Consider the following 18,993-nt stretch of genomic DNA (forward strand, 5'->3'; position numbering starts at 1 on the left):
CCAATTTGTGTTTATAATTCATCTCGTGCTCTGCGAGGGTAATCATAGTGAGGAAACCTGCATGTATCTAACTTCATAGAAATTCTGCCACAAGTGTATTCCACCAATCCGAATTAGAATAGCGTCTTGAAATATGTTCCAAATACTTCTCCTCAAAGGGAGAGGAGGCCTAAGCCTATTAGTACGAAATTTACAGGCTGTTGATGATTTTTATATTTGTATCATGATTACTTACTTGGGGCTGAGCACTATTATTAGTAGGTGATGAAATGGGCGGACTGGTGAAGGGTCTTGTTGATGATGAAGATGGTGACGTCACCGACGTACCTAAGGACGATTACAAACTTTAAAATAATGCTATAATAAACACATAACAAATCACCGAACTAAATTTTTTGGAATACAAATGACATTTAAATAAAACATGCTGTATAATAATAATACATATAATATAAATATGACACAACATCACAAACATTACTCTGATCCCAATGTAAGATCCCAGTGTAAGCTAAGCACTTGTGTTAAGGAAAATCAAGAGTAACGACGGTACCACAAACACCCAGACCCAAGACAACTAATGGTAATCGACCTCGGAGTGGTCTACCTATGAAAACCGGAGAACGTCTGTATAAGTTTTTTTTTTTTTTTATTTAGTTACTTTAGATATGATTATATTTGTAAAGAATAGTTAGATTTAATGCTATGTTGTAAATGAAAACTAACTTACTTGGTGGACGATGATTTGTGTTTCTTAGTGTATAATACGGCGGTGGCGCGTTTTTAGCTGCGTTATTAACTGAAGGAACGTAAGCTGCAAACAAAATATATTTAAGACTATATGAGCTCCGCGTATTAACTCGTTATATATTGTTTTGAACCAATATTTGAGGAATTCGCTTAAATCTGACGATTTTAATGTCAAATATTAAAATGTACTTAAAACACCTGTATAATAATCCAATTATACACTTTACAATCATTACAAAAAAAAATTGATACTAATAAACATAAGAGATTACATTGATTCCACACAAAATAACTTAAAAGGTAAATGAAATAAACATTATCGTATATAACTCATTCCTTTTAGAAATTTTACAGATTAACTTTCATACTTAACTTTAAATATAAAGTCTAAATGTCAGTTCATAGAAATGTTTACAGACGGTGTAAGCTGGTGGTAGGCTGTCATAGCTTACTGTCAGTTTATTAATTTTTATTTTGCCTAGCATATCCCAATATAATAAAAAAAATCAAAACTCACGTAAGGGTCCGGCGTTCCCTCTTAAGTATGGATTTCCGTAAGTCGCCGCGTACCTCACATCCATTCCTGTCATTATAACTCCAGGGTTAGCCATCGGTATTACTGTTAAAAATCCATTTATTAAACTTAAAAAATATTCAATTAAATTTTTGTGTATGTGTGAGTAACATTCACATATGCACACCCTCACACACACTCACAAACAAAATTAAGTTTTGACCCATAAAAGCAATTTGTATTTTTAATAAAAGAAAGTATACGATACGATAAGATACCGTTTTGGATGACTTCGCTAAATAATTAATCCTGAAGTTATATTTATTCTGTAATAAATATTTCAAAGGAAAAGTTATTTGAGAAGAATGGATAAAGTAAACTCCAAAACAAACATAGTTTATTATGGTAACAGTTTGTAAATATCCCACAGATGGACTTAAAAGCTCCTCTCCTATTCACAGGATGAAACTTATTCCCTTACATTTGCCGTTTTGTTGGGTGTAATTTTACACTTGGATACACTTGAGCCAGCAAAAAATCCAATACTTTCAAGTACAATCCACATTATTTTGTTTAGCTTGTGAGGTTCGAACCCACAATACCTGTTCAGAATCTTCTTATCTAATCACCAAACCATCTCGGCTCATAATACATGGTAAGCTCCATAATATTCCCAGTAAAGTCTGACTAAGACAATATTATTGCAGGTACAAAACAAATGTCAATTTAAGCTTAACGCTCCACAGTCTTGCATATAAATACAACGTACCTAAAACAATACTACCAGAGGGATTATGACGTACTTAGTGTACCATCCATGCTAAGCGGGTATTCCATTAAATAGTCCAGCTATAGACTATTCCAACTAGAGCACTAGAGACAATTATACATCTGTGGCGTTAAATCGACGATATCATTTGAGATCTTGAATAATTAATATTAATTATGGATTGCCGAAAAAATTGGGAAAGTTGGTAATGGAACTTCGGTAGTAAACGCTAAAAGTTGGTGGTATGCCAGCTGATGGTAACTGGTGATCTTTAACCATCAGGTGGCATATTTGTCTATTTGACAACTAAAAAAACAAATCTCAAACAATGTAATATTTTCAACTTCTGCCATTAATTATACGAATACCCTTTTTCTTATTTTAATTTAACATTCATAAAGAGAGCCGAGATGTCTCAGCGGTTAGAACTCGTGCTAACTGGCTTAAACCCCGACAAGCACAATTTAATTTATATGTGCTTTGATTGTGTTTATTATTTATTTAATGTTCGGTGATGAAAGAAAACATCGCAACAATGAAATTTGGTTTCATGTGTATCCACCAAATCGAATTATAGCATGTTGGAATTCGTCCTTTTCCTCATAGTGAGAATAGGACCATTTACGAGCTGTTACTTACCATCTGGTCCTATCATTCCTCCGAGCCGACCACAGCTGCCTTGACGATTCAAAGAGCCACAGTGGCTCTGATATGTAGAAGCATCAGTACTTCTGGATAAAGACCCTGTCATGGAGTCATTGGACTGAGGTGGAGCGTAGTCTCTGGAATAGTCCACATAAGGTACGTAGCCATTCTGATCGTGAGTCTGTAAAGATGGATTTTATTATTCAAACTGCAATTGATAATAATCATACAGGCAATATGGCTAAATATTACTAACTACCTTGTTGGTCTAATGGCTATTTCTCATAGTAGGTTCTCAGAACCTAACCTCGAATTGAACCAAAATGAATATTCTCATAAGAAGTCTCAAGAGTAGTCTAGAGTTTGGTAGTGTCATGTTTCGGAAAATATGTTCAACCGTTTACCATACACCTGGAGTGTTTCTGGTCGTATATAATATGCTCTGCTTCGGCAGGCTTAAGGAACTTCCCGAATGAAGCTTATTAAGATACATGCAGATCGTGAAATGGTTTTTAATTTTATCCAATCTTAGTTAGGTATTTTATTAATTGATGACAAAACGATATTGGATTTAGAATTAATTACACCCTTACAATTATCTTAATGACATTCAAATTTTAATGTAAACTCAGTTTCATCGGATTCTGTATCAAATTACGGTTCCTATTCTAAAATTCGTATCACGTTTTGAATTATTTCACCAAGTAGTTTATAAGGAACCAGTTTTAGAAGATTTCCTTCTCTTAAGTAACCGACGGCTGATATAACTAATTAAAACTGATAGCTAGTCTTCTTCAGTCATAATCAAAGTTGTTTCTTTACTTGAATAAGTTTCAAGTTAAATAAACTCGTTAAAAAGATAATTTAAATATCGAATTTATATTTGAAATAAAACAAATTCCTTTCGAATGGAATCTCAGTGACTAAACAATCTTTTGTAAATAGTATTGTATCTCCTAGAAACAATTAAATCTAATTTAATCTATTGATTCAATATAATCCACATATTATGGGCTGTTTCTTTGGAAATCTGTTAATATATAAAGTTTTGAAATATATTTTGTCAAAATATGGTCAGTATGCATTTCCAACGTAAAATGTGATCATGAAATGGCATATGATTGAATATATTATTATTAACCCGACCCGAATTATATTATTTGAAACAAATTAACAGAGAAGACCGACTTTTGAATATTTTGTACGAGGGCCTTAGAAAAGATTAATTTGAAATTGCCGAGCTCTATTTCCTATGTACATTTGCGCAGAAATTAAGGAATATGTTCCAAACAACAAAAACAACAAGAGCCTGTAAATTCCCACTGCTGGGCTAAGGGCCTCCTCTCCCTTTAAGGAGAAGGTTTGGAACATATTCCACCACGCTGTTCCGATGCGGGTTGGTGGAATATACATGTAGCAGAATTTCTATGAAATTTGTCACAAGCAGGTTTCCTCACGATGTTTTCCTTCACCGCCGAGCACGAGATGAATAAAGACAAATTAAGCACATGAATCAGCGGTGCTTGCCTGGGTTTGAACCCGCTATCATCGGTTAAGATGCAAGCGTTCTAACCACTGGGCCATCTCTGCTCTTTCTGTTCCAAACGTTCTCCTCAAAAGGAGAGGAGGCCTTAGCCCGGCAATGGGCAATTTACAGGCTGTTGTTGTTGTTGTTGTAAGTAATTAAATATTATTTTAAAACAATGCTTTTAAACAGTTAATATAAAATAGTAGTAGCCAAATTACGCATGCTTGTAAAACATATTCGAAAGAGCACTCGAATGAAGTATATTTTGATACGAAAACTGATTTAGTGCTCCGTCATTGTCCAGTGTAAAGCATCGTGCTTTGACTCGAACAAATAGCTGGCCTGCACAATAGTAGCAGATGACATCATTGTGGATGGCCTACATTTGTACACGGTCGAGGACATATCTCAGATGAATTTAAATTCCGTAACACAGTGTTGTTGTTTAATGTCGTAATTTTCAAGTGGCATGAAGCCAAAACATGAACGGATCATTGGTTTGTTACAGCCTGTTTATAGTCCGTAATGGATCGCTGGAAATATGGGGGTAGTGCTAAACTTGAATAGAAAAGTTTAATGATTTAAATCGTTTAGTACACGACTGTACCATATGTCGAAAACTAAAAGTACAGTTGTATCATATTGTCATCAAATATCTCTTCAAAAGAATAATAATAATAATAATACATATATACATACATACATAATTATTACAATCAAATTTAAATATTTTTAATGATATTGTTTACATTTATGTTCATTAATATTATTGTAATTTTACTTCTTGATTTTTTTTACTTTGTAATTAGTAAACACACTGTATGTTTCCCAAATAAAAATAAAATGAAATAAAAAATAAATAAAGAATATACATGAAAATGTTACAGTACACTCATTAACGCCGTGGCTTAGGAGATATCAATTGCTTGACTAAAGTATTAATGGCATTATAAAGTGAATCCTCTCATAATGACTAACTAGTAGTATTCACAACATTTCGATGACGTATAAACATATTGTGGGACGCACATCATTGTTATTTTGAAAGAGCTGAGTTTGTGAAATCTTGGAAACTAACTTACGCTGTTTTCATGCGTGCCATAAAGTTATAATAGTTAATGACACATATCACAATCTATAGGGTTATTTCTCAACAAGAAAGTCGTATATCTCCACTATACACGTATGAAAATGGCATATTACTGTAAGTTAGTTGTCAATACTTCACGAGTGAGATACGAAGTGAATTATTACAGAATCACACTTCCTTTCTGCGGTGAGTTTCGAGTACCTACAATGTATAGCTCTACAAGTTGGTAAATATAACAAGATCGCTCTTACTTTTTAGTAACACAATGTATTAAAAATATCCTATTCAACTCTTTTGAACCTTGTGGGAATAGAGTATATTTAGGACAATAAATTTGGAGTAATATAAAGAGAAATATAAGTACCTTAAAATGGATGTTATGCAATGGCTGATTAAAGTCACCGCTGTATCTCTGATATTGTTTCATCAGCTCGTTGTCGTAGCCGGATTCTGGTAAAGGAACCGGTCCGGCTAATGGAAGTCCCAAATTAGTTGTCAAATGCAACGTCGTGTGAAGTTCCGTTTCAGACCCGTTGTTTGAAATATCCTAAAAGAGGTTTTCTAATACTTTCTTATCTCTATTCAATACATGATGACAATTAATAAAACTTCATAGAAAAAAATATGCCAGTGGATAAAACATTACGTTACATATTGGGCATTGTTTGGTTCGACCAAAATTGCGAGCTCAAGTCCAGAATCGTCGAATTAAAATAAAATATTTTACGAAAAATTACACCATTTTTATCATTAACGTTGACAGGACGGTCTATAATCAGCGGAATATATAGTCCATTAAAAAAATTTTTATAAAACTGTTCCAAAAATAATTCATAAATTAATCTATGATTATTTCTTACCATATCACAGCTTCCTTCAACTTGTCTCAGTTCCAATTTCAAGTCACTTATGTTTGAATTTCGATCACTATCTTTAAACTGATCACAAGTTTTACCTATTTCGGTAATATCTGGTTTTTTAACGTCTGATTTGTTAGTTCTTCGATGACACAGCATTATAACGAGCATTATAATAAGAATAGCTATAGTTATTGAGGAACCAGCTCCAACGATGACTATAAATGGAAGAGATTCTGTAACAAATTTATTATCATTAGAACTAAAAATTGCTTGAACTATTTTGTTCTTTTTGACGAACGTAATGAAGGTTATTCATTGATCATAGAATATATAAAATCAAATCATTTTATTTATTGAATAGTATTAACACCAACGATTTTAAAGGATTTTCTAAAAATCGCAGTTAAATATTTTAGATTTAATTACACTTTGAATAACAAAGGGGTATTAGACCAGTAATTAGGCCTCGTGAATTTCAATTAAAGATTGTTCTTAAGATGTGCTTGACAATCAAAATTCATATCATGATAATACATGGGTGTTAGATGAAAATCTTTCATATTTCTATTGCAGAACTAAACTAGGTCCGAAAACCCTTTTTAAAAAAGAGTTAGAAGTTCCTGTTTAAAAACATAAAAAAAAAATGTTAACTGTATCACTTTCTTTTGTCATTGTTATAATATAAATAAAAAAAGGTAGCACATGATAGATTAAAACTGGCTACTTTTCCAAAATAGATATTTAAAAAAAGAACAACTTATTGAAAAACAAATACTCACTATCCGGTATAAGGTTTATTTCCGCGCTGTCACTCCCGTAGGCATTTAAGGCTGTACAATTGTATGGACCAAAATGCTTCGCTTCACTTTTTCTGATAACCAGTGTGGATTTCGTTAGACCGTCCGGCAATGATTCTTCTAAGAATACGTATTCCTGTACAAAATCATATCATTACATAGTATAAAACAAAACTTACCTGTCTGTCCCTATGTTTGCTTAGATCTTTAAAATTACAACAGATTTTGAAGCGGTTTTTAATAGATAAATTGATTTCAGAGGAAGGTTTATATGTATACTACAAAAATTTGACACATGTGTAATCAACCAATCTGCGGTTGTAGACTAGTAGAGGTACAGTCAGAGTAAGAAAACCTTCGTCAGTTTTCAAATTGATTCCTTTACCAAGTCGTAAACTCTTACTACCTTTTGAAACTAAAGCACTTAACTGATAACTGCATATAAAATTAAACTCAAACTCAACACAAACTCAAATAACTTTATTCAATATAGAAGCATTACACTTTCTTATTGATGGTCAATTGAAACACTACCACCGGTTCGGAAAGAAAATACCCTGACCTGAGAAGATCCGGCGAAAGAAACTCAGCGGTTTTTTTTTTTTTTTTGTTTGTTTAATGTATTATATAAATAAACAATTTAATATGAGATGAAATAGCCAGGAGGCGATCGTTTCATTCCCAAGGTTAATAACGTTTTGCACACAAGCGCTCCTTAATAATTTTTTTAAATTTGGCAACAGACGCATTTTGAACGCTTTCTGGAATCCTGTCGTAAAACCGTATACATTGCCCCACAAAGGAGTTACTGAATCTACGCAGTCGAGTAACAGGAGTAACAAGTTTGTGTTTCTTCCTTGTACCAATGTTATGAGTATCACATTTTCTCATGAAATCATTAATATTTTTTCGTACATACATAACATTAGAGAATATATATTGAGAAACAACAGTCAGTTTCTTGATTTCTTTAAACTTATTCCTTAACGATTCTTTAGCTCCTAGGTTAAAGGTTGCGCGAATAGCCCTCTTCTGTAGCACAAATATGGTATGGATAGCGGCTGCATTGCCCCACAGCACAATACCGTATGACATTATACTATGAAAGTAGCTGAAATATACTAAGCGAGCCGTATCAAAATCGGTACATAATCTAATTTTTTTGACCGCGAATGCCGCAGAACTCAGTCTACTTGCCAATCCGTTAATATGGGGGCCCCATTGCAACTTGGCATCAACAATAAGGCCAAGAAACTCAGCAGAATCAATTGGATCCATCGATTCCCCGTTGATGAGTACATCGGCTTTTACATTTTGTACATTTGGTGTACTAAATTTCACAATTTTAGTTTTATTATTATTTAGTTTAAGATTATTTACGCTAAATCAATGTACTATATCAGCTATAGCATTGTTTACGTCGTCGTACTGTACCTGTTTTCTATTAATTTTAAAAACTAAGGAGGTGTCATCAGCAAGCAATACTATATCATGTTTGTTCCCAACAAGGAAGGGCAAGTCATTTATATATGTGAGAAACAGAAAAGGTCCAAGAATTGATCCCTGAGGGACCCCCATACCAACTGAGACCCTTTTTCCTTTAACGTCAACCCTCTGAATTCTATTGTTAAGATAGGAAGTCAGAAGGTCGAGCGCAGTTTCTCTAATTCCATAGTGATAAAGTTTCCTGACCAGAGTCTCATGTTGAACACAATCAAAGGCTTTGGATAAGTCACAGAAAATCCCTAAGGCATCCCGTAACTCTTCCCAGGCTTCATAGATATTCTTAATAAGCTCGATACCAGCGTCTGTAGTCGAGCGACCCCTCGTGAAGCCAAATTGTTTACTATGAAGCAGATTATGTTTGTTAAAGTGTTCTAATAATTGATTTAGAATTATTTTCTCAAATATTTTGCTCAGGGTAGGTAGAATTGAAATTGGCCTATAGTTGTTGGGGTCTGAAGAACTACCAGATTTAAATATTGGAATAACTTTACTATGTTTCATCAGGTCAGCAAATATACCACGTTGGACACAACTATTAAATATTAAAGCAAGATAAGGTACAATCACATCAATAATCGAATTTATAACCTTTAGAGAAATACCTCATAAATCAGCCGTTTTCTTCATGTCTAGTGACTTAAAGGCGCGTATTATGTCGTTGGGGTTTACAAGGTAAAATTGAACTTAGATTTGCAAGCTCTTACATTTTTTTTCATCAATGACTCTTCTTTGAACTTACATCCTATGACAAATTAGTTCTAAATAGTGTGACATCTTTGGACTACGTCTAGTTTTATATCAACATGAAACCTTTTTAATGGCGTAATTAGTCAATACAAATTAAAATTAGATATGATATCTTCTACTGAATTGTCAAAATATATCTGTCCTTTTCTTTTTTCTCTAACCTTTTCTTACCCCGACAGTACAATTTCTGATTGTAACTTTAATTTTTAAATAATTTGATAAAACTTACCTGATTATGAAAAGAATTAATTTCATTTCCAGCGAAAGTCCAAATCACCAGATCAGGTTTTGGTACAGAAAACGACACACATTCGATATGTACACTTCCACCTTCGACGCCGTATTGTGTTTTATTGGACATAATTTTTGGTGGACCTAAAAATGAAATCATGATTAACCAGGCCAAAAATTTTACTGAAAATACTTTTTTACTTCATAATAGGACTTGAAGCAAGCTAGTTTGGGAAGGTACCATACCGTCATTATATATTCTACTGGCAAAAATAGTAAATAGGTACGTTGTGTGTGTGTTTGGGTGTGTGCGTTTGTGTGTGTGTGTGGGTTGTTAGCAACTTCATAAATTATATGATACACTGGCTTTGTAGTGATGATGTACTTCTTTCTACGCAAATGTCTATAAGTGATGGTGACAATTTACCATCAGGTGATTCATTTGAACACCTTATTGTAGTATAAAAATAATTAAACAGAACTAACACAATACACACACCTACGATATACTAAGAATTTTTTATATGTGTAAATAGTCAAATCATTACTAATATTGTAGTTACGTCTTAGAGTATTATTTATTAAATTTAAGACATAATAATTCATTGATGAATTCAAATATAATAAGGTTTGCTATCGATATTAACACAATATGTTCTTAACCTATATTTAATAAACTTTATGTTATAATAACAATGATATTTAAACTAATGGTTGCTGTAATATTTTACCTGCTATAGCGTATTATATTCTGCATTTATAGCCGATGAAGGAAAACATCGCGAGGACACCTACGCTTTAGAAAACCTATCAATCTCGCTAACGAGTATTGGAACTCACGTTCTTTAACGGGGATTTAAACTAAATAATAACTTTTTACTGACGTATCCAAGTAAAATTGTACAAGACTTTTAAATTTTCAAGATGCTTTAAAAATAGAACGATGACGCGACTTCTATAAAAATTATGAACTCTCTTTCTTTTGTTATGACCTTCAGAATCTTTTGTTATGCTATACTTCTACAATATACGGATATTGATACATTGACACAAAAGAAGACATCTCTTATTAACGTAAACTAGTAGAGTACGAGTTGTGTTTGGAAATTAGAACTTATGACCATAGTTATTGAAACATGCCCAAAACAGTAGGGTATACTTGAAATGGAATATACTAGTATATTTTTAGAATTGAAGAAAGAAACAAGTACCAGCTGTTTTGTCATTTTTCATTGTGTTTTGCAAGTTAATTAACCTGACTCACTGAACAATTAGGTAAGTATTATAGCAATAGAAATAATACTGCTTGCCAGTGGTAAATTAATTGGTTAATTTTTGAATCCAATAAATCTGCATAAAGTGTCATGAGACTTGGCATTTAAGGTGAGACGGCAAAGGTACAACTACTATGTGTAAACTTCCGTCGACGCTATAGCACTAGGATCGTATATAATATATAAGGTGAGTGTTTTGATTAGAAGGCTGCCTTTTTAAAATCAATGTACAAAAACCTACCTTTTACGTAAACCATGGCTGGCGCTTCGATGTCTTGGTAGCCTTCTACACTAGCCCTACACCAGTATTGTCCTGCTGTATGCTTATTGATGGTGACTGTGAGGTTTGATGATTTTCCAGCTCTCTGTCAAAAGAATTTTCGTTATTACGAAAGCAATGTCAACATTTTTTGGTTCAGAAATGTTTCGAAAAGTTGGCTCAAAAAAAGCTTGCATCCACAACTGATTTCTAGCTTTCAGATTTTGCACGGAACGGAACGGATTTCGTACAAAAAATCATAGAATATGTAGCCTTATATGCGTAGCACTGAGTCCAACGAGTAAGGACTCCTAAAATCGAAATTAAAAAATATATTTTTTTCAAGAAGGTCATTAAGAGGACCTCTGGACCTTCATGTTCCAGTATAGAATTAATTGTAGAGCCTCCATCGACTCGAAAAGTAATCTTAATAGTATTTATATGTCTTTAATATTCGTTATAATCATTGAAAATAAAGTTATAATTTAAGATCATCGAAAATAATAATATGTTTAGTTGATATATTTTGAAATAGCAATACTAAAAATGTAGCCAGTTCAGAATATTATTTATAGAGTCATCATTTGCGTGCTCTGAACTGAAATATCGACATTTAATTGGAGTCTAACACGGATTAGATACAGCGTCGTAGCGTGTAGCTAACGTAATATGATTTGATCCTTTGCGATAAACAAACAGTCAGTAGCGTACTGACAGCTTTGGAGCATCGCATTTTGATTACTTTATTTTACTACGCTGAATCACAATTTACTGCTAGTCATTATTTAGTAACTGAAGTTGCAACTCACAAGATCATCAAATTATCCCTTCAATCTTTAAATACTATAGTCCCCACCTCTAAATTATATCAAGAATTTTTCACTATATTAGCAGAACTTGGTTGTACGTTAATTATCTAAGGCACTCTCTGAATAGCTTGAGAGAATCCTAAACGCAAGAGCAAGTCCTATACAATGTTTTGAATATTTTTTATGGTATAGGTACGTATAAATCCACCCATAGATGTTGATGCTGCAACCATTCCTTACATTTCCTATACCATCACCAAACTCGGTTACTTAGATGTTACGTTTCTTGAGCCTGTAGACACATTGACTCACTTATCATTCAAACTAGAAAACTCTAAGTGTTTGGCGGTATACCTGATGAATGGGATAACCTAGTAATCTCGCTACCTGAGCTGCCATTTCTTTAAATCAGCAGCTGTTTTATATGCAAAAATAACACCCAATAGTTTCCAAGCTAATATTCAAATAAGCTGAGCGAATTACCGAAATTATAGTAATGGATTATGAAAGGTGATAGGAGGTCTTTTGATATGAGAACGTCTTTTTTAGAAAGAATGCTCGACTGTATCACAGTTCCTCAATAGTTATTATACAAGTTATACTTACAATGATTTTATCGTGGTCATATCTCAACCAGAGAACCTTGGGCTGAGGATGTCCATCCACCAAGCAAGTCAGTGTTGCTGTCGATCCTATATCACCTTCCACGTTCTGAGGCTTGGATTTGAATGCAGGACCATCTGTTTTCAAATCCACTACTTTATTCTTATGTTACAAATTATCGATTAAAAGCAGAAAATTAGTTAACATACAATGTGATAGGCGTTTACTTTATACATTTATAAAAACCAAAACACAAACCTCATATGTAAATATTTAAAATATAAACAAATGCAAATTAAAAAGACGAAAGGAGAAAAAAAAACTTATCAATAATTAACCAATTAAAGAGGGTAACACTTCCTAATGTGATTGCTATTATAACTCTACATATCAATGTAAAGAGTGATATAATTGATCTGGTATAGTGTATAATATCTCCAAACATATAGTTGCTTATTTTATTGCCTCCATTGTTCCTTCTAATGCTAAGTGCTCCTTGGTATAGTCGCCAAGAGAATCGGAATCGCTATTCAACAGACAAAGGGTAACAAAAATTCCTCCAAACATTCTACATGGTTATGATCTTTACTTTTGATATTTCTAATGCTGATATATTTATAAATAAAGAAACTAAACAAAAACATGATATTAAAACAACTAAAATACTGGTACAAGCAATAAGAGATTCACAGGCATAAGTGTCAGACTATCATCAAACCACGTTTGCTAATTCTGAGAAGTTAAACAAAGTTCGTGCTGATAAATCTTCATTCGTCTGAAGCAAATTTAACAGCTACACCCATGAGGTAAAGGCCTATCAAAACAATCCGAAGTGAAACGTGTTTAAACTAAAATTCAATTAACTACATAGAAAATTACCTATTTAACAGTGACATTACACATACATATGAGAATACACTCACACATAAACACATGCATATTATTTTAATCTGACTAACAGGGTTCATTGCAGTAACGACAGCTACTAGTTAGAGATACTAGAAGTTACTGAATTTTAGATAGCTACCATTTAGATTCCCAATAAATCAACGTTTATATGATATGCACGAGACATGCTGGTATAGAAACTTACAATCAAAATATTTGATAATATGCGGTAGTATGAGTTTTGTCGCAGAGCACCTGAATATTTAATAAGAAATTCGAGTCTAAAACTTGAACATGCCTTTGAAAAGCGACGTCTCAAAGTTTAATACGATCCCGCGGGTATCGCGCGAAACTGTAGCCAAATGTATTTATTTTAAATCTCATATGAATCAATGTTTAATACCACTTCGAGACACTAATAATATTAATAATTTAAAATTACCATTTAAAACTAATAGCACCTTTATTTTTTTATCTTCATATTATTCATAATAGGCAAATCTGAATCGCGCTTTCAAAGTTTTCTATTAAGATTGCTATATATAGAATTAACTAAATTACATAGTAGACAATTGTTCCCTTGTGTTGTGCTTTTAGATATATCAATTACAATATTAATAACACAATCGTCATAATAATTAATAGTCAACAATCATCATCAACAACTTTAGTGAATGTCGAAAAATAATGTCGCATTACAGTTCTAAATTCAAATTCCATTTTCAGATACTGGATCACTCTTCATAATTCAAAATATAAACTGCCATTTTTAGAACAATCTATTTACACAATTCCAAATTCGAAAAGACATGAAAACAATTGTCTAAATATTGAAAAAAAAAATAAGAACAATTCTATTATATTTATCTACCAAATAGAACGTTGGAAATATAATTGGAATGACTTACAAGAAACTTCCAGGGTTTTAGACTCAGCGCTGTTGCCAACTTCGTTCTGAACATCGCATTTAACGGTCGCCTCATTGTACTTCCGAGACACATTTGATAAAACCTACAATAAATGGTAAATTCAGACTGGTCTTTCTTGGCAAATAAGCTCATGTTTCGCTTTAGAGCAAAAATGCTCTAGTTATTTTGTGGAAATAGAAGATCAAATTCAGAAACGATTCCTTATTTTTTCAGACACCTTAATTCTTCCTTCGTCAAGAGTATCATAAAGGAAATAAATAGAGTTGAAATTAAAAAGAATACAAAAGAATTATATCAAGATTTCATATTGCCAATCAATGAGGCTTAAACACTTTTTATTAATCTTGTATTTTTTTTTTTATATATATTTCATTTTAAGAAAACATCGTGGGAAACACTTGTATTAGATCACTTTTAGCTATTCTTGTATCCATGTATAGGAGTACAAACTTGTATGTGTCAGATAATACTCTGCTTCAAATGTACCAATCTGAATTGGAGCAGTGAGTTGAAGATGCTACATAACCTCCCCATCACTATCAACAGGATGAAATTTTCAGGCTGATAAAATTGCTGATTAAAAATGCTCGCATAACATAATAAAATGTATTCCAACAATCCAAATCATTAGTATTTTTAATTGAATTATGTGTGTGTTAAATAATACGGCAGAATAGTTGACGCAGTAATATTTTCAGGTTAATGAGCCGCAAATAGGTTGCCCATTTATGGCACATACGTAACTTTAGTGTAGGTGTGGTGTTTATTCCAATACAAAATAATGCACTGGTGTTACTTAATTGTATTTATTTAACCATGAAAATATCATATGTAGTCCATTTATGTGCATAGGAATATCGACTTTCACGTCGAAGCAATGTCGATCCATGTCGGTAAATTTACTGTGCTTTTTACACAAGGATATTGTCTGTTTTTTTTTTTTATGAAATTGTTACGTAAGCCAACTGAACTGAGACTAATCACCATAGACATTGGCGCCATAAGTAATTTTATTTTTATTTATTTTTATTTTTATTCATTCCTTACATCTCCAGTCCATCTCCAACTTTGGGAACAAAATTGTTATGTCCACTGTGCCTGTGTACACTAGTCTACTCAACCTTCAAACCAGATCAGAATATACTGAGTACTGCCGATTGGCGGAAGAATATAAAGTTGGTAGTACCTATGCAAACGGATTTGCACAAACTCCTACCACATACCGAGTTCTTCACCGCCTATACCTGATCAGTATACCGCATACAGTTAAGTAAAGTAAAGTAAAGTAACAATCTGTAAATTTCCCACTGCTGAGATAAGGCCTCCTCTTCCATTAAGAGGGTTTGGAATATATTCCACCACGCTGTTCCATTGCGGGTTGGTGGAATGCACATGTGGCATTTCGATGAAATTAGACACATGCAGGTTTCTTCACGATGCTTTCCTTCACCGCCGAGCACGAGATGAATTATAAATATATATAGTGGTGCTTGCCTGGGTTTGAACCCGCAATCATCGGTTAAAATGCACGTGTTCTAACCACTGGGCCATCTCAGCTCCGCATACAGTAGTACTAATAAAACCCGGCACACGTTTTCCTTTTTATATTTATTTAGTTCTATATCGATAAAAACGTACGATCTATATTGGCGAATAACAAAAAGGGATGGCAATAAAATATACCTCCATGCTCAAATGCATATCAATTGTCATTGTGATCGGTTCAACTGACTCACTTCTACATAAGTGGTAGCGGTGAGCTTTTCATCCAATTGTGAAAGTACGAAGACCTTATTCGGGAAAAAATTCAAATTCTAATATGGAAAATTATTTTACGTATACAGGTGAGATAAAATCGATGCAATCCTGAATATTTTTTTTTTGGTTAAATTTCACATCAATATTTCTAAAAGAGTCTAGTCTAATGGCATATCCTCTAGGAAAAATAATTAAAGCGTCTGCAACACTTGATAGAATATATTTTTGTGTGTTGTGTAATGAATGTATTCTTTCTATATCGCTTCATCTTATTAACACTCATCCTTTTTATTAACATCGTAAATCCATTTTTGTTTCAGTTATTATGGGCCGATAGCTGCACATAAAAAATCTGTTCAGGTCTCATTTTGAAGACCTCAAGCCATAGATATGCAGACATTTACAAAATTGTTTCATTTAACCAAAATATATTTTTTGAGAGAGAGAGGAAAAAAGGTAAGACGGTCCTAAAAATGTGTTGACTATTTGTGAAGTTTGGGAAACCCCTTAGTCTCATTGATAATGCTAAAAAATTGTCAAACATATTGGTCTCAAATGTTGATGAAATATTGCTCACAAATTTAACTTCAAATTTTTAAAGTCATTGTAACCAAATAATTTAATTCATTAAATATTACATATCAAAAAATAAATAGTAATGGTTACAAAAATTTAAACAAAAATTTCCCGAATAAAAATACTACACACAATTTGGTTGTATTTTTACTAACAACAATTTCATGATTCGAACAGGATCCTCACCGATCCCATACCAAATTCAATTATCGCGCTTCCTTATTTATGGCGTTAGTAACTTTATAAGGTAAAATTAAGTGGCGTTTAGCAGATACACGATTTTCATTTCTTTGCACAGATTTATTTGTACTAATATACTTTTTTTATTGGCTATTAGTAGTCGCCTGTGGTTTCGCTCGTTTTAGGATGTTGGTTGTTATATTATGTGTTATTAACACTTGACTATGAGGAGACAGAAAAAATAATAATGTAATGGCTATACATAACCATGTACCGTCGAACACACACGCGCGATCATACACACACACACACACACACCCACATACACACACACACACACACACACACACACACACACACACACACAAACACACACACACACACACACACACACCTAGTTTGGGCTCCTGTCTCCCACACATAATAGTATTCATTATTAACATACGTTTAAACTGTAATGTCTGTAATGTGGAAGAGAATAAATAAATTATTATTATTATTATATGTAAAGAAAAAAAGCAGCCTATGTATTTTCTTGTAGTTCAAGTTTGCTTCATAACAAATTTTATCAAATTCGGTTCAGCGGTATTGTCTTGAAAGAGCGACAGATAGACAGACAGACAGAATTACTATCACATTTATATATGAACTAGCGACCTGCCCCGGCTTCGCACGGATGCAATGCTGATACAAAATATACAGCAGACACTTTTAAACACTTCTAAAATTATCAGCGTTACTTTACACACATGACAACTGACAGCCTGAATGGCCGTATAGTATATTATGTAATAAAGTAACAGTAGTTCTAAATTTAACAGTCGACATGCTAAACTTTTTAAAGGGGTTAAAAATGTAAAAATAATTTCACCGAGGAAGACTATAAAATGCAAACAGCGTTAGGACATACACACAGACAGCGAAACCGCATGTTCATTTTAACATATTCCGTAAATTTAAATATTTTAAATTTTATAAATGCTAATATAAAAAATTGAGACCATAAAAACGGACCGTGTTTTTAAAACTACGTGGAATAAATTGGTTTTATACGACTCCACTTAAATTACTATAAATATGTAAATTTTAATATTTCATATTAAGCAGACAACCCAGACTTCACACGAGACTTCATTTTCATTTTCAAGGACTATTTACTACAGCTAAGTAATTCGTATGACCTTTATAGGCGTTTTCTGTGCCAGAAAGCGTTAAGTTAAGCGTCTTGTCATTTTTGACTTATGGTATATATAAGTTTTACTTTAACTATAACAATAAACAAGAATAACAGCCTGTAAATTTCCCACTGCTGGGCTAACTCCTCTCTCTATGAGGAGAAAACTTGGAACATATTCCATGATGCTATTCTACGCTTATTATACAGGTTGTTGGAATACACTTGTGGTAGAATTTCTATGAAAGTAGACACATGCAGGTTTCCTCACGATGTTTTCATGACAAATTAAGCACATGAATATTTAATGATTCTAGCCTGGATTTGAATCAGCAATCATCAATTAAGATGCACGCGTTCTAACCACTGGCCCATCTCGACTCCTTTTACTTTAACTATAAATGAAATAACACATTGCTTGTCAATTTGACGACTGCTATTAGGTATACAGGGTCTGTGGAAACGACCGTTCCTTACACTGTGAAAGTAGAGCCAACCACTGGATTAAAGAGGCACCTGCCTGTTATTACACTGACTTTGCCTCTCTACAAAGGAACATCATTTCGAACTATTGATTTTCGAGGTAGAATCACTATACCTTATAAGTACGGCTTCTTGCGGACAAACATTATGATTTCAATTTCATCCTCATGTGTTGTATGACATGTCTTATCTATCTATCTATCCTTATTAAACATTACAGCCCCTAAATTGAGTTTGTTACCATATTAATTAGAAACATTAAAACCAATAACTCGAGGTTTAACCACTGTACCTTATGAGTACGGCTTCTTGGGCACAAACATTATTATTTCAGTTTCATTGTCATGTGTTCTATGACATGACTTATCTATCTATCTATCTAACCTTATTAAACATTACAGTCCAAAAACAATCACAGCCTGTAAATTTCCCAATACTCTCCATCTTCCTTTGAGAGAAGGAAGCATATTATACAAAGCTACTCCAATATGATTTTCTGGATATACATGGGACAGAATTTCTTTGATAGTCACATACTTTTCTCACGATGTTTTCCCTGATCATCGAGTACGAGATGAATTATAAACACATATTTAAATTAAGAACATGAACATTCATTGGTT

General features: G+C 33.1%; 1 protein-coding gene across 1 annotated transcript in view; it reads right to left on the reverse strand.

Annotated features, from left to right (window-relative positions):
* LOC124540661 (irregular chiasm C-roughest protein-like) overlaps window positions 1-18,993 on the reverse strand; it is a 111,234-nt gene that overhangs the window by 435 nt on the left and 91,806 nt on the right. The window contains exons 10-20 of the mRNA XM_047118328.1: window positions 14,179-14,281; window positions 12,386-12,519; window positions 10,953-11,076; window positions 9,436-9,581; window positions 6,936-7,089; window positions 6,157-6,389; window positions 5,661-5,843; window positions 2,673-2,859; window positions 1,268-1,369; window positions 731-814; window positions 236-327 (exon numbers count right to left, since the gene is read on the reverse strand). Of these exons, the coding sequence (XP_046974284.1) occupies window positions 236-327; window positions 731-814; window positions 1,268-1,369; window positions 2,673-2,859; window positions 5,661-5,843; window positions 6,157-6,389; window positions 6,936-7,089; window positions 9,436-9,581; window positions 10,953-11,076; window positions 12,386-12,519; window positions 14,179-14,281 (1,542 nt within the window). The remainder of the gene's footprint in view (window positions 1-235; window positions 328-730; window positions 815-1,267; window positions 1,370-2,672; window positions 2,860-5,660; window positions 5,844-6,156; window positions 6,390-6,935; window positions 7,090-9,435; window positions 9,582-10,952; window positions 11,077-12,385; window positions 12,520-14,178; window positions 14,282-18,993) is intronic.

The sequence above is a fragment of the Vanessa cardui genome, chromosome 26, assembly GCF_905220365.1.
Source record: "Vanessa cardui chromosome 26, ilVanCard2.1, whole genome shotgun sequence".
NCBI classification, from domain to species: Eukaryota; Metazoa; Arthropoda; class Insecta; order Lepidoptera; family Nymphalidae; genus Vanessa; species Vanessa cardui.